The following is a 15,501-nucleotide window of genomic DNA, read 5'->3' as shown; positions in this document are numbered from 1 at the left end:
ACATTGTTGTAATCCGGCTCCTATTTTTGGGAACTACTAAGTTAAACTGTTTATCACGTTACTAAAGCATATGATCAACTGTCTACAGTGGTAAAATAATGCCAGGAATTGCACATTTTGTATTTTCAAATGTAGTGTTTTCATGTGATTGTAGCAGTACCCAATGTATCATATCTCTCTCTCTCTCTCTCTCTCTCTCTCTCTCTCTCTATCACTCTCTATCTCTCTCTGTTTCTCTCTCTCCTCTCTGTATCTGTCACTCTTGTTTCTCTGCGCTGTTTGCCTCTGTCTCTTTTCATGCCTCTGTCTGTCTCTGTGGGCAGTGCGTGCTGTCAAGTGCGTGTAGCTAGAGCCACCCCAGCTGTTGCTGACACCAGTGCAACCAAAGAAAAAATGCTGATATCTTGAAGGAGGTGGGGGTTGATGTTTTTTAAGGTTAAAAGGAGAATGATAGCAGCCGTGGAGAGGGATCCCACTGAACGGACCTCAAATTTGGTGACATACCCTGTCATTGTGTGCATCTTGAAGACATGTCGCCATCACACTGCGGGTGCATTGTCCATAAATGGGGAGATAAGAGGACATTGACAGGCTCGGCAGTGGTACTTGGGTTTCAACAGACTATGTAAGGGACCAGAGTACCAGTCTGCCGTTTCTACAATTGCTTTTATTCTTTTGTAGTTTTTGCTAATTATTGGTGTTTGAACCTGCTGTAATAAATATCTGGCACTATCAACCAATCGCTGTCCTGCACGCAAAACTAAACATTGCCCTATTGCTCACAGAATAAAAAGATCATTGGTTTAAATTTAAATCCGAGTAAGACCCTTTCCAACAGTGCGATACACTCCTTTTGTACTATTTTAAGGATCCCTCTGACATATGGGAATGGGACAAATAGCACCAATGAGGCTTCCTGGAAGCTTGAATACAATCAAAAAGCATTTCCGGAACATAAGACCATAAGATTGCCCACATATGTTTTTTTGTGATATATATAACTGATAAAACCCTATATTCTCAATCAGACAGCTTCAGGATTTGAATGTGATTATTAAATTGCTTGATGTCTTTCACTGCATTGGGGTGCCAGAATTTTAGAAGACGAGTGCTCGGTATCAGGTTAAGGATGTTTGCACGTATGCCAACACCCCAATGCACAGACGCCCTAAGATAACTTGTGTAGATATTTGTAGGATCAGTTATTTACAATCTGTAAATAACTGATCCTAGTGCAATGAAATGTGTTCAATGTTTGTTCAAGAAGAGAGTCCTTGCCCATAATTTGTAACTTTTGTCTGAGTAGCCATCATGTGAGACTTTTCTTGGCCACGTGACTCTCACCACAATGTTTTTCCAAATACCGCATCAGTGGATGGTGACGCAGTGCTGTCATTCTTTTTCAGCTGTCGCAGTCAAGCCCGCCAGAGCAGATCAGCTCCTGTGATGAGATGACGGATCAGGAAGACAGCGAGGAGGAAGACCTAGGTGTCATGGACGAACAGCGCAGCGTGATCCTTCACCTCATTTCACAGCTGAAACTTGGAATGGACCTAACCAGGGTTCGTATGTTGGGCCCAGTGATATTGCTAAGTTCATAAGAGTGCATCCCACTATAGGGAAATCTGAGCAATGGGACTTTTACATTGAAACTGTAATTAATGGATCCCTGTGCACTAAGCTGATACCAACAAATGTAATATCCTGTGCAAAGTTTCCAAATCTGGCAGACTAAATTTGCTAGTAAAGCGTGTCTCCCTCAACATCTAAGTCTAACACCTGCTGGAAAAATGAACACTATCTGACATCCCTTTTTGGTTTTTGGATATCACTACTTTTGAAGAAGTGTCTCTCAAAGAGCAAAATCCACTCAATTCGGCATAAAGCCAAATAAAGCGAACACTGTCCAACACTATGATTGACAATATTTTGTTCCCACTGTTAATGTTTGAACTTCTGATAGGTTTCTTGTTCAAAAACCGTTTGCAGCTATTTTTCTTTTTTACTTGGGCAGGGCCACGATTTCGTGAACTAGCTTTAACTCTTGACGGAATTGGCATCAGAAGAGGCCAGGAAGGGTGGTCTGCTAATTCACCCAACGACAAAAGCTGCAACAAAGAGGTTGCATGTTCTTCTTGGTGGGAGCTAAACCATTTGCTTTGCATCTTTGCTGCTGTAGAAAATCAGCAGAGTGCTCTGATGTCACTTCCTACTTCAAAATGTTCAAGCAAGTTCACAAAATGGGGAACTGCTTAAGTAAGAAAAACGTTTACTAAAAATGCATAAGTCAGGTTATTGGTAACCTTTGGATTGGCAAATTTGGGGGAAGTTAAAATAGAAAGTAATACAATATTATATTTCTGTGCATAGTAAGTGTTCCTTTTAACAAATAGTTGGCCTATAATGGTCATCTCAACATTAGGGTTCAATGGTTACTCAGTAGGTGGGACTCCAGATGGCTTGAACTACAAATTCCATGATCATTTACTACTGATTATGCTAGCTGAGGATCATGGGAAAGTAAGTCCAAAACATCTGGTAATGCACGTAAGGAGTATGTAATGGACTTCTCAGGATTACATTCAGGAGGAAGTGGGACGGGACACAGAATCTTCATTTCACCGAGTAGAAATAGGATAGTAGCCCATATGATCCATCGTGTGACCGCAGGGGCGGGTCGTTTATTGAGTTTATCTCCTCCAGTAAACCAAATTATTTCTCCGGAGTGCCTACGTCATCAGTGTAAAGTTCATGTCTTTCGATTTTTGCGTAACCTAATTTGATCTTTATTCAGTCCAAAATGTTATTTAAATAGGATAGGACTGCATAAGGTTCACCAAATCGTGTATTTATTTCTGAAGGTTGGTCCAACAAACAACCCACTGATTCCTTTATTACTCATATTCGTCTGTTCCCATGTACCAAATTTTTTAACGCACATAGGGTGACTCGATGACACTGTGTCACCCTGACATCACTTTTCCAGCCATAAGATTTCCATCTTTAAATCAGCAATAACATCTGCTTAGTTCCCTTGTCTTCATTTTATGTTCATCACAACTACAACTTCCAGAATGTACTGCATACTTGGTTAAATGAAGACCCAAGATTAGTAAACTGCTATCACCAAGAGGACACATTGCAAATTCCCTGACCACCTCACAGTTTCATCTTAATTTATCCCCAGGGGAAACAATTCACTCTTAGGAAGCAGGATGAACTACAGAGAAGGACTGTTCTAGATTTTTCAACGTTGTTTCATCAAAGGATGGGAACCTCTGAACGTGGGGGGTTGTTATACTCTCCATATGCATATGTGTAAGGTAGGGGTCTGCAACCTTTGGCTCTCCAGATGTTTTGGACAACAATTCCCACTAGCCATAACAGTATAGGTAGACGGATCATAGAAGTTGTAGTCCAAAATATCTGGAGAGCCACAGGCTGCAAGCACCAGTTGTAGCGCATGGATCTGCAACTGTGACTCCCCTGAGGTTTTCAACTGCAATCCCATGATCAATCGCCATTGACAAAGCTGGCTAGGGCTGATGGGAGTTGCAGTTCAAAACATGTGAAGAGTCAACTGTTGCAGATCCCTGGCCAAGGGTGCACCCAGAGGGAACCCTCCAAGTGTGTTTAGTTAGCAAATATTGACTTTGAGGGGGGGGGGCTTATAGAGGTTTGGAGAGTAATACATTGTTCAGTATTTATTTCACTTTGTTTTTGAAAATAATTAGAAGACACAGACAAATGGATGAAAATGACAATGTTACCATTGACTTCAGCTTGATCAGCCTCTTTCATATGTGAGGAGCCAGGAATGAGATGCGCACACAGAGGAGACATGTTTGTAGCTACAAACTTTTATTAAAACAATTGTGGTTGGAAAATGCCTCACTATCCCTAATCTAGGAGAAATGTCCCTACCTCAACCAAAAAACAAATGGGTCTGTCAGCATCACGATGTACAAACAAAGAATAAGTCCTGTGTCCATTTCCTACTCTGACCCTCACACGCTAAAGTAACTCTAAGGTGAAAAGGGTACTGTCTCTTGTTTTCTTAAAGTGTTCAAATAACCAAAGTTCAACATCAAAGGTCAAATCTAGCAAAGGTTTTCACACAGACAGAATATCCACTTTCTTCTGGGAAATCACTCCCATCCCCTAGCGTTCTCGTCACCTCCAACCCTTAAGTTACACTTCTTCTTAAGGACTTTGGCTTTCCTTCATATATATAGTTCACAGTTCAAAATTACAATGATGACGTCAATGATAATGTCTTTCTTGAGATCCCTTTCTTCATAATTCTCAAGGGCATGAACTTTCCTGGAGGTGCATCACAATTTGCATCCATGCTTATCTTCACCTGGTGTACTCTCCTGCTAGGACTTTATTACATAACAACTTAAATTCACCTGGTATACTCCTGATAGGCACAGCCCTGCTACGGTGCTTCCCTCTTCAGTGCATGGTTCCCGCCATTCTGTCCTTTCTCTGGGTGAACCAGCAGCACCTGTTTCTCGCCTTCCTTATGTCAGGTTTGCCTCCCGCCGTATGCCACAGTGTACCTTCCCTCCGCGTGGCGTTCAGCTTCCCCACTGGCCGCCTGGCAGACCCGCGTCCCTGACTCTCTCCGTCTCCATATCTGCTGTGGCTGACTTGCTTTTAAAGTTGCTTGTTAGGTTATTATTTTTCCAACAACTAGACCATTGTGTTGGATCCCCGGTAATCATCATTACTCTGTTATTCTTTCTCGCGTCAGTGGCTGTGGCTCCTCCTCTTGAATGGTATTGGGGAAGTGGATACCAAGCTCCATTAGGAGTGATATTCACTGCTCCTGACCTCTTCCTTGTCTCAGCAGTCAGTATATGGTTCATATTGGGATTTTGGGAGGAAATGAAAGTAGATCTACCAGGGAGTTAGGGAGGAGCATGACAATATTCCATTTAAGTCTGGGAAACAGAACAAACATCCACGGAAGGGAATGGGAGGCATGTGACTTTCCCCAATGATGTCATTCTATCTCCCCAAGGTCACCTCCCCAGGTGGTCCTCCCTCAAATAGCCACCCCCAGGGTCAAGATCAGATTGCGGCTGCCATCTCCTGGCCACATGGGGAGAGGTTAACTCAGGGAAAGGCGTGATGACATCATCTGATTCATCACACATAGTATACCTTTAACTTTCACCTCCACCCGTTTCATTTGCTTGTCTACCATTGAGAGCATGGGATCATGACATCCATTTGGAAATATGTGCTAATTATTAAGAAATGCCTTGCATCTCTAGTATCGCTTATTCCAGCCAGGATCCAGTATAGGATTATCCCTGCAAGGGCCTTCTCCTGCCATGCCACATCCTTCTGGAACTCAATCCCGGCAGAGGCTTGAAATGCCCCCACCATCCTCCAGTTCGGCAAAGCAATAAAAACCTGTCTCTTTCTGCAATACCTGCTGGATGAATAAAACTCCAACCTTTTCTCCAACAACAATATGGCGCTACTGTTTAAAATGCCACGCCCAAAGCTGTCACCCTCCTTTTGTTAAGCTCTCTGCTGCTCTTGAGCTACGGCTGCACCCACATGCCGTTTGACCTCTCATCAGCAGCGTCTGTCTTTCAGATAGTGATCGACTATCTGTCGCAAAACTCTGGGCATCGTACTTGCAAGCGGCAAGAAGCGAGCCTGAAACTCCAGAGGGAGAACTGCAAGTTTCAACAGACGGAAGTAGGACGTCGCGGATACACTGCATCGTGAGAAGGTGTCAAACTGACACAAAATCTGGTGGCCGCTATGTGCCCGCCACATTGAGTCGAAAGAACAATTGAAATTGAGTACTTCTGCATGTTGATTGAAAACCTCGCCGCAAACCAGAGCCCTCAGGCAACAACTAAAGCAGAGAATGATATATGCTTGGAACAAGCAGGCTGGGGAAGCATTTGAGACTTTAAATAGTCCACGCAATCCTTGCACCATGCCAGGGTGGGCCATACGGGGCCAAAGAACCTGTGGCCATGCCCTCCCTAACCTCACCATACCACTTCTCCGTTATCACCACCCATAGCTTGATATGTTGCCCTGGCAGCGATTACTATGAGTCCCCTTATCCACTTTATCCTTGTCGGAAAGGAAATACTGAACAAGTGGCTTTTCAAGGGCAAGATTAGCTCTCCACGATGAGGGTCCTTGTGTTCTAGCGCAGGTAAAGGGCACAATTTAATGACAGCAGCCACGAGGAAGGGGCACGACTGAAGTATTAGAAGCATTGCACAGAGCAGCAGCCGCATGAAAGAGACACACATACTCCATAGAATCATAGCTCAGGTCAAGCATCACGAGGAAGACACATGTGCCAGAGATTGTGTTTGAGTCATGAGTTTAGAAGCCATGAGGAAGGTACATATTCCCTTGTGCGGATACAGTGGAAACTTGACGCAGATTGGGAGCCAGGAGCAAGCTGTACGGTCCCAAGTACCAAAGTACATCTAGACCTGTCCTTATTACAGGGCACCGATTAGAAGACACACAGGATGTACCAGCGCTCAAGCATGTATACAGCAGAAAAATTGGAAACGGCAATGAAGGTACAAATACCATCGCATAGATACAGCATGTGGATTAAAAGTTAACAGGACGGCACAAGTATCCAATCGTAGACTGAGATTAGAAGAGGCCATTGTTTTCAACTGTTGTTGCCATAAGTAAGCCAAGAAACTGATTATTTTATAGTGTGCAATATACCGGGAGGATAGCTCATGAGCAACGTACTCTCCTTGGAAGCAAGATGACACGAAGCACCACAGGTTCGATCCCCGGGTCCGTGCTTAGAAACCTCTGGGTATTAAGCGTGTTATAAGTAACATATCATATCATACCAAGGGTCTCTATTATTATATGCGAAGCAACACTACAGCCAGGGTGATGTTTTTGTGGAGAGCATACCCTGCAACCTAAATCACTTTTAGCGGCAGACAATATTGAAACAATTAGGGACTCACCGTTTCAAAAGGTTCGGCCTTATGCGTTGCATAGGATAACACGCTTTGGTTAAGTGGTGAAGCTAAGATTTGAGCCCACTCTACAGTTTCAGCCCTTGACCACATGTTTCACAGTTCTTATCATACAGCAAGGCGCAATTATTTCTGAATGTTTGTCTTTCATAAACTAAAAACAGTACGCTGTTTTGTAGACCTCACTGGGAATGCACCCAAATCACATGATAAACCATCATGGAAATATGTCATACATAATACATGAAGAAACATATTCTACAGAAGAAGTACGATGAGGAGCTTTATTTCCTTATTCTTTTTAAATAGATTTCCACAATATGAATGGATGTGACCCATCTCAGTTTTACAACTGAATTTTAAAGCTGAGAATACACCCAACAAAAGGGAGTGTTTGAGACGTTTACCTGCAGATTGCTTTTCATGATGAAAAGAAGAATGTTTAAAATTGTAGAAAAAAAAGCAAACTATTTTCGTGTGAAATAAGCATACTTGAAGATGAGCTTGCCAGAGGCTTGTGGCATGTGTTTGGGTTCCCCTCAGCATAGGAACCCTTCCACTCAAATAGCCTACATGGAAACAAAGAGCAGCCAATAGACTAGACAGTGCCACCAGAACGTGAGAAGCCAAACCTTTAACCCAAGATAGCACATTACTATACAGTGAGAGTGGATGGATCTGTCCAGGATCAAAGTATTGTCCAGAGGCAACGCTGGGATATATAAGCAGCAAAGACCTGGGTGTGAGCCCACGGTAAGGGCGGCACACTAGTACACAGTCAATGAACCGTGCTGATTATTTACATACATGCTTGTTCGTATTATCCACATTACTCGGCGAACATATTCAGGTGGTAAACATCATTGTTTACTCAGAATACAGGCTGAAGCCAATTGGCCAATACATTTCAGTCCCGTGGCGGTCCTTGTCTAGAGTTTCAGGCAGGAGAATGGCTGCTCTTCTTTCTGTCTGTCTTACCACGTAACTTGGTACCAAACGTTCCTTGAGCTTCTTGGATTATTTGCTGAACAGTCTGTGTGATCTTCAAGATTATTCTTTCATGTGATTACACGTGATTTTATTGGTGGTTTGTGTATCCTTTCTTTCCGCACAGGCTAGAGACCACGCCCTGAAGAAGGACCTCCGCGGGTCTGAAATGCATTGGCCAGTTGGCTTCAGCCTGTATTTTCAGTAGATAATTATATTCACCACCTGAATATGTTTTCGAATTAAGGTTGATAAGTTAAGTTTTGTTTAAATATTGTAAGTGAGCCACACAGTTAATTTACTGTGTAATCGTGTGCAGTCCTTACCGTGGGTTCACGCTCAGGTCTTTGTTGCTGGTACACTTTCCGGGCGTGCACCTTGGAATGTTACTATTGAGTGTATAGGAGTTGATGTACTGAATACTAATATATGTAGAGTAGTATATATGTAGAGTAGTGCCCTCCCCCACCTAACAAAGCCTGAATAGAAGCCTCGTGACTTTGGCTTCCCTTTCTCGAACATGTCTCCCTAATCACCTGTCCCCCGAGTAACGCCTTATGATGTTCATTGTGGGGGGCGAGCCAGTTTTGTACAACCCCCGTTTGGTGGGACGAAGCTCTAGACCTGCAGCCTACGGATGCTTAGTTTTCTTTTTAAACCAGCGCTTTCTGATGCAGGTGCGTTATTTTTCAGCACAGTGGTTGTTAGTAACACCACAGTTTATATCCTCAAGAGAGGAAAACCTTAATCTGCCTTGCCAGGATTTGGAACCGTGATCTGGCATATCGACACAGCTCTCTGCAACAAGAGCTCAACACTGCGAGCCATCATGTGAACCATTGCAGCACTCAAGCATATCAAGGTGCCCTTTCTCATTGGTTATGACACGTGATCAATGTATTCCACCAGAAAGGTGAAAATGCTGCACGCCGTGTGCTGTAGCGAACGTACAAACTGTAGGAACTAGAGTGAAGACAGAAATCAGCACAGGATTAGCCGGTCCAATCGGATAATAGCTGTCAACAGCCAGGCACAGGCTCAGAGCTACAGCAGCGCACTGTACAGCATCATGGCGTGTGTTATTCTTGTTTTATAAAGTATGTGACCTTGGTTATTTGATTCATTGTTAGGAAAGATTTCTTAATTGTGGGTAATTTTCCTTCCATGTGGCAACCCCTAAACTTTTTGCTGTTGTTTTCACCATGATCTAGACTTTGCCAGAGAAGGGCAGCCTTCTGCCGCATTCCTCTGGGCTTTCGCTCCATTCTTACGGGGAAACTGACATGCCCTTAAGACAGTCAGTACCGGGAAACGCTGTTTTCCGTAGTTTCTTTATCATGTTGCAGCTTTCGTGCAACATGACACAAGAGGGCACTGTAAGCTAAGTTACTGCTCTCTTGGGTCTCTAGCCTTCTACAGGCCCTAGATACTCTTTTTGGATTGTAACTGATTGGTGCAAGTGAATCACGGACGGGAATGGTGGCAGCGATCGTTTCTTGTGTTTTTGAGCTCCTTTTGGCATTTTAAGCGCGTTTCTCGCGCTTAGCCCAAAATGGTGGCCTGGCTCCCAAAATGGCCAGACCACGAGGCTCCTTTGTCCTGTCCGCTGACCGTCTTGCCCCCTTCACCTTCCCCAGGTCGAGCCGACCCGGGGCCTTCCTTATTTGGGCATGTACTTTCCCGCGAAACACAGATGCTTTCGCAGGCTTCTACAGGCCTTGTGTGTGCCTCCAGGATGTGGGCTGGGATGTCTGGTCCCAATACACATCCTGGGTGCCAGAGAGTCTAGTGTGGTGTGAATGCCTGGGACCACCGTGGTCCGTGATAGGTCCACGTATGGTGTGAGTGTTTTATGAGCAGATCTCCCATTGGGTCCCCTCCGTTTTGGCGCGAAGGGAACCGTGGATAAGAGGGGGCTGGAAACGCCACTACCATGTCGATCTCTTGAGTTCTCACGAACAAGGGAATACAGGAGCCAAGTATCCTGCAACCACGAGGCTGAACCGAGGAATCACTGGTGACCCGCTGAAGGACTGCTCCTCTGCACTGCTGTCGCCTTGTGAAACCCTTTCTACCTCTGATCGAACCAGAAGGCCTGTACTGGTACTTCGACCCTTGGAATAGCGGGGACAGCTATTCTCGGCATCTTCACCATCTCCTGCACGTAAGCCTTCGGAAGTGTCTCTGGGCCATCCAGCAGACTGACCAGCCTACCCAGGAGTCTTGCTCTGTAACCGCCGCCAGGTTGTGTTGTATTTCGAGTCCTTGTCACTCTCACACGATTCGTACACTTGGCATTCCCAGGTCTGAAGTGAGTAGTGTACATTTGGCTGAGATACACATGGCCGCTCCGTTGCCCTGCTGTGGTAACAAACTGTGCGGGTTCACTTCGTTTGGGACATCTTTAACTCAACTCTGCTGCTGCAGAATCTACACGACGACGAGACGTCCCCTGCTCCCCTGAACCTGTCAGCACTGAAACTGACGTGGAGAAGCCTGGGTCTGCTTGCATCGGGGACCGGTGAGTAGCATAGCTAGGAACTGGTCGCCTTCCTGCAGGAGCCCATAGCTTTTCCCTGCTGTGTCAAACAGCACGCCTTTCTGTACTCGCGCTCTGCCTCTGCCCACAGTGGAGGCTGCGCTTGAGTCGCGGAACTCTGTTCTTCTTCATTTGTGCACCAAACTGAACTGCCTGATTCCCTCGAAGAGACTCCCCTTTTTGCCCGTTGGCACCAACGTGTGCAGGTACTTTTGAGCACAAGGCTCCACTCTTCGTAGGGCTTGGACTTCCTTTTAGTTCAGTGCCTTTGAAGGCGGACTGGGTCTAATCATTATTTCGCACTGCCTGTTTTCCTCCCCATCTAGGTGGACTACACATTTCGTGCATCTAACGCTTTAGACTCGTTTGTATTTGTATATATATTTATTGGTTTGGTATGTGTTGGTTTACTAGAGTTTTATTGTGATTTCTCGCTACGGTCATTGTTGCAAAGGCCTTGGAATAAATGTGTATATATTTTTAATATAACACCTGTTTGGAGTAATTTGTGAGTGTCCTTGCTTTGTGTGCTCATTGCGGGCTTTCAGTCACCCTCACCCCTCTTGAGACCTAGCCTTGACCGCCGCGATTGCTACCCTGATTGGTCTGGCTTGTCCAGAGGTTACCCTGTTCCAAGTAATTAGGTTGGCCTTCTGAACTTCTGCGCCGCCAGGACAGAGTTCAGAAATCCGTCTTAACATTCATGCAGACAGGTGTGGGCTCCTCCCAGGAGGGGGACCCCGGGAACGTGTTCCTTTTCCCCTCCCAGACCTCAGCCCCATGCCTTTCCATTGTTTGGCCCCTGGCTGGCTAGAGGCATCACAGGTATGGGCGTAATTTTAGGGTGGACAAGAGTGCTTCTGCCCCCAAATGTTGTGGCATGCCATGTTGTCCCACTCATTTGGCAGGGGCCCCTCTCATTTAGATGTCATGCCCACTCCCCAACATTTTCAGCAAAGTTACTCCACTTGGAGGGTGCCGGCGCTTCCAGGACTGAGGTCACATTCATGCAGAAATAAAGAGGTGAAGAGAGAGTGGTGGCATTAGAATCAAGGAGACGGCCCACAGCCACTTCCCTCACAGAAACAGAGATCCTGGCGTACACGTGGGTGACGGCACACGTCATCAAGTTCTTTTGGAGATAGACAATCACATTTGTCTGTCTCGGGAGGATAGCTCAGGGGCAACATGCTCGCCTTGGAAGCAAGCCGACTCGGAGCAACACAGGTTCGATCCCCGGGTCCGCTTAGAAACCTCTGGGTATTAAGGGTGGTATAAATAACCTATCATATCATACACCACTGCGTCACACCATAAGCCTGGGTGGCACGCAGTTCTCTATGCCTAGCGTGATTGCCAACTGATCTACAAGAATTATTTTGCACGATTGATTAGACACCTTGATGGAAAAACAGCCAAGCAGACTAGGAACAGAAGAGCCAGGATGAGTGCATAACGCATACAGTCAAAGTCGCCATCAGACACACTGGCACAAGGGCGGCTGCAGGGCCTTTCACCCTTTTCAGTTGAAATGGACCCCTCGACTCTGGGGGGCTCAGAGCAGCAGAGCAGCTGACAAGAGAAAAGTAACCCACCCCCCAATTAAGAACATTAAACGTGTGCAGTGTGCCTGTTACGGGCTGCCTTTTGCTGGCGCCGTCCCCTCCCTCTTATCACCTCGTTACCTATTTAATCTGGTTTCCCCAATTTAATCTGAGACCTATGGGCATGTGGCGTGGTACAGAAATTAAATAATAACAATCAACTGATGTCAAAGAGTGCTCAATAGCTTTTGAACAGCCATTTTAGTTTCAGCTTCCTGCTGGCTGGCTCCTGTGATAATCTGCAGCTGTTCTTTTGAATGAATTTTAATAGAGCACCCCACGTGTGCCTCGGACTGTTTCTCCCAGTTGTAAGGTGGGAGTAGGGGGCAAACAGCATGTTGAAATGGGCCCCCACTAGCCTGGATACATCTTCCTCCTGCACTGGCATTGCCATGAGCAAAGACAAGTGGGTAAGGGACACAGAAAACGTACACATCTTGGAGAAAGTCCAGGGGCACGGCACAAGGGGGCAAGGAGGGGGAGTTGCCAGACAAGTGAAGTGTTCCACCTCCCTCTGTTCCCCCAACGATGAGTCACTGGAGATGGGGAGACTGGAGAACCTGCAATGTTTACAGCGATGGCCAGGGGTTGTGTTGAGGGTGTGTGCATGTCGGCTGCATTACTTGAGAGGCGTGCAGGTTGTGACGTTGTGCAATGGCAGTGACAAGCGATTTAACACCAAACAACCCCCATTGCAAAGCACAACATGCTCCAGTGCAGTATAGAGAATCAAGGCCCAGACCAGGCGTGTGCAACCTTGGGTGCTCCACACCTTTTGCACTACATCGCCCATCAGCCCTAGCCAGCATAGACAATAATGATGGATTCTGGGACGTGTAGTCCAAAACATCTGGATAGCCACAGGTTGCAAACTCCTGGTCTAGATGTTATTGGACCCTTTGAACAGCTTAATTCGGGGAAAAGAAGTATGGCACAGGGTTGGCGGATTATCTAAGTGGATAGAGTACTGAACCTTGCAACCACGGCCAGAGTGCAAAAGCTGAAGGAGGGCTTCAGAAGGATAGAATATACCAAAGAAATCATTACTAACCGTGGTGTAGAGCTACGGTCATGTGGACTGCCCACATTTAAGAAGGCCACATCATCAAATACATCCAAACAGCCCTCTAGCACCCCCAGGCCAGTGGCTGATAGATTCACTAAAGAAAGCTTTCGATATGCAGCAGTTTCCGGAAAAGGACAGGCTCATTTCCTATTGCTTTGAGGTTGGGAGCCTTTTCCCAATAAGACCCAGTGAGCATGCGCTACCCTCGCTATCTAATGTGCCTACTTGAAAAAGCCCAGATGGTCACTAAATATTTTACAGAACAATATCTGTCATACGACAAACAGTACTAAGTGAATACATCAATTACATAAATAACCGGTTTAGAAATCGAACAGTCAGCTCCTGCGGGACCCAAAGGAGGCGTCACGGGAGTCAGAGGCGAGTGTGTGAGTGACTGCGTGTGTTTGCATATATGAAAGGAATGTTTGTGAAGGGGCAGGGGGAAAATGTACCTCGTTGAGTGTTTGCGTGCGTGTGTGAATGTGGTGGGGGATTGCGTGAGTATGTTTGGGGTGAGAGGAGACAGTAGGGGGGCGGCAATAAGGAGGGAAGGTGGGGTCGTGGGTTGAACACCACCGATTTCATGTTATTTCAGTTTTTTAAGTGCCGTTCAAAATCGACCAAAATAAATCAGTCTTTTTTAAGTGCAGCCTTAATAAGTAGAATTTTCACATAGAACTACAACAAACAGGGCAATGTCATAGTACCATAAATATACCCAGGCAGGCCTGACAATAGAGCCTTTCCACCTTTGCAATTCAAATGGACCCAACACCTTGGAGGGCCCCTTTTGATTCAGATGAAGAACGCGTAATAGCTTTCCTTAAGTGGTCGTTTAGGGTTGGCCTACCTTCTTGCCCCCTTCCCGCCTTTGTAAGATGTCTTTTTTTGTTTTGGTGCTGTGCAGAGGCCAATAAACCCGTCCTTTGATAATCTGCAGCCACTCACCCTCTTCCCTCCATTAGTCTATCTGGGGTTTTGCCACAGAACGAAGCCCCAAGGTGTGGCATAGAGTCATGTTCTTCAATGAGGGTTCAGTGTTCACAGACTAAGGTCTGTGTCACTTTAAACATTCATTAGCTGGCCAGAGACAGACCTCACAAGAAAGCTTTCATTAATCACAGACACGTTTGACCCTGTTTGGTATGAGACAGCAAATATGGTTCGAGATGAATGAAGTTCAAGATGGCGCTCAAGTTATGATATGATATGTGATTTATAACGCGCCTGTACACAAGTGTTTCTAGGCGCAACAAGACTAGGGAGGGGAGACAGTGGGAGGACAAGACAAACGATCTTACTAGGCCTTGTGTCATTTAGATTGTGCGAGAACGAGAAGTGCAAAGGGGAAGGGAGGGGGGAAGTGCATGGGAGGGGGAGGGGAAAACAGGGCAGAAATGCTCTGGGTAGTACAAAGAGAAAAAGGGACTGCAGGGTTACAGTTCCGGCCCCGTAGGCTCGGAGGCAGTGCAAGGGGGACTGATCAAGAAAGAGCCTGGAAAGAGAGGGGGGGAAGTGCAAGGAAGGGGGAGGGGAAACGGGACAGCAATGCTCTGGGAAGTGTAAGGAGAACATGGGAGTGTAGGGTTACAGTTACGGCCCCATAGGCTCGGAGGCAGTGCAAGGGTGACTGATCAAGAAAGAGCCTGGTACCTAGTGAGACTCTGAGGGTAGTCAATCAACCAGACGGTACAGCAGACAGGTAGGTAGGTCAGGTAGGTCAGCAGGGGAGGGAAAGAGAGAAAGCAGAGGAGATGAGGAAAGTTTTGAGCAGCTTCCGGAACTTCAGGTGCACCCTCAATGCTAAAACTAAGGAAATCACCTAATGGAATGTGCATTAGGAACACATTCTCCATTTTAAAATGGGCCCCACAAAGCTGCCTCCGCCAACCAAAGTCCTTTACTTATGTTGCTCTGAATTAATTCTTTCCATTCTACATATTGTATATTGATTGTGTGACATGATATGCGCTTCTAACCATCCCAAGCTGCTTGTGCATCAAAAACATTTTGCACCAGTTTCTGCTGTCCCTTTTGCATTTCAAAACCCAAAACTACACCAGATAAATGCATTTATGTTGTTTATTTTAAACTTTGTTTATTGGAATTTGGTATAAATAACAAACCATCAGTAGGCCACATCCGCTGATGACCGGCTCATTGTACATATAAAGCAAACATTGCTAGGTACTCAGTTAGTGCTTATTGAGCCAAGGGATTAAGGGGAAAGGGAGACAAAACCAAACATAAATCAAACTTTCCATGATTAACAAATGGGCTCTCATGCAAGATGAAATA

At 45.7% G+C, this 15,501-nt stretch overlaps 1 protein-coding gene across 5 annotated transcripts in view; it reads left to right on the top strand.

Annotated features, from left to right (window-relative positions):
* Nucleotides 1-15,501, top strand: part of OSBPL10 (oxysterol binding protein like 10) — a 2,898,140-nt gene that overhangs the window by 2,604,403 nt on the left and 278,236 nt on the right. For all 5 annotated transcript variants that reach the window (XM_069648807.1, XM_069648805.1, XM_069648806.1 and 2 more), the window contains one exon: nt 1,407-1,562. In XM_069648807.1, coding sequence (XP_069504908.1) covers nt 1,407-1,562 — 156 coding nt within the window. The remainder of the gene's footprint in view (nt 1-1,406; nt 1,563-15,501) is intronic.

Source organism: Ambystoma mexicanum, chromosome 2q, assembly GCF_040938575.1.
Source record: "Ambystoma mexicanum isolate Mex_15411 chromosome 2q, UKY_AmexF1_1, whole genome shotgun sequence".
In the NCBI taxonomy this organism is placed as follows: domain Eukaryota; kingdom Metazoa; phylum Chordata; class Amphibia; order Caudata; family Ambystomatidae; genus Ambystoma; species Ambystoma mexicanum.
Note: the sequence above shows the minus strand (reverse complement) of the source record. Positions and strands in the feature narration are given on the sequence as shown.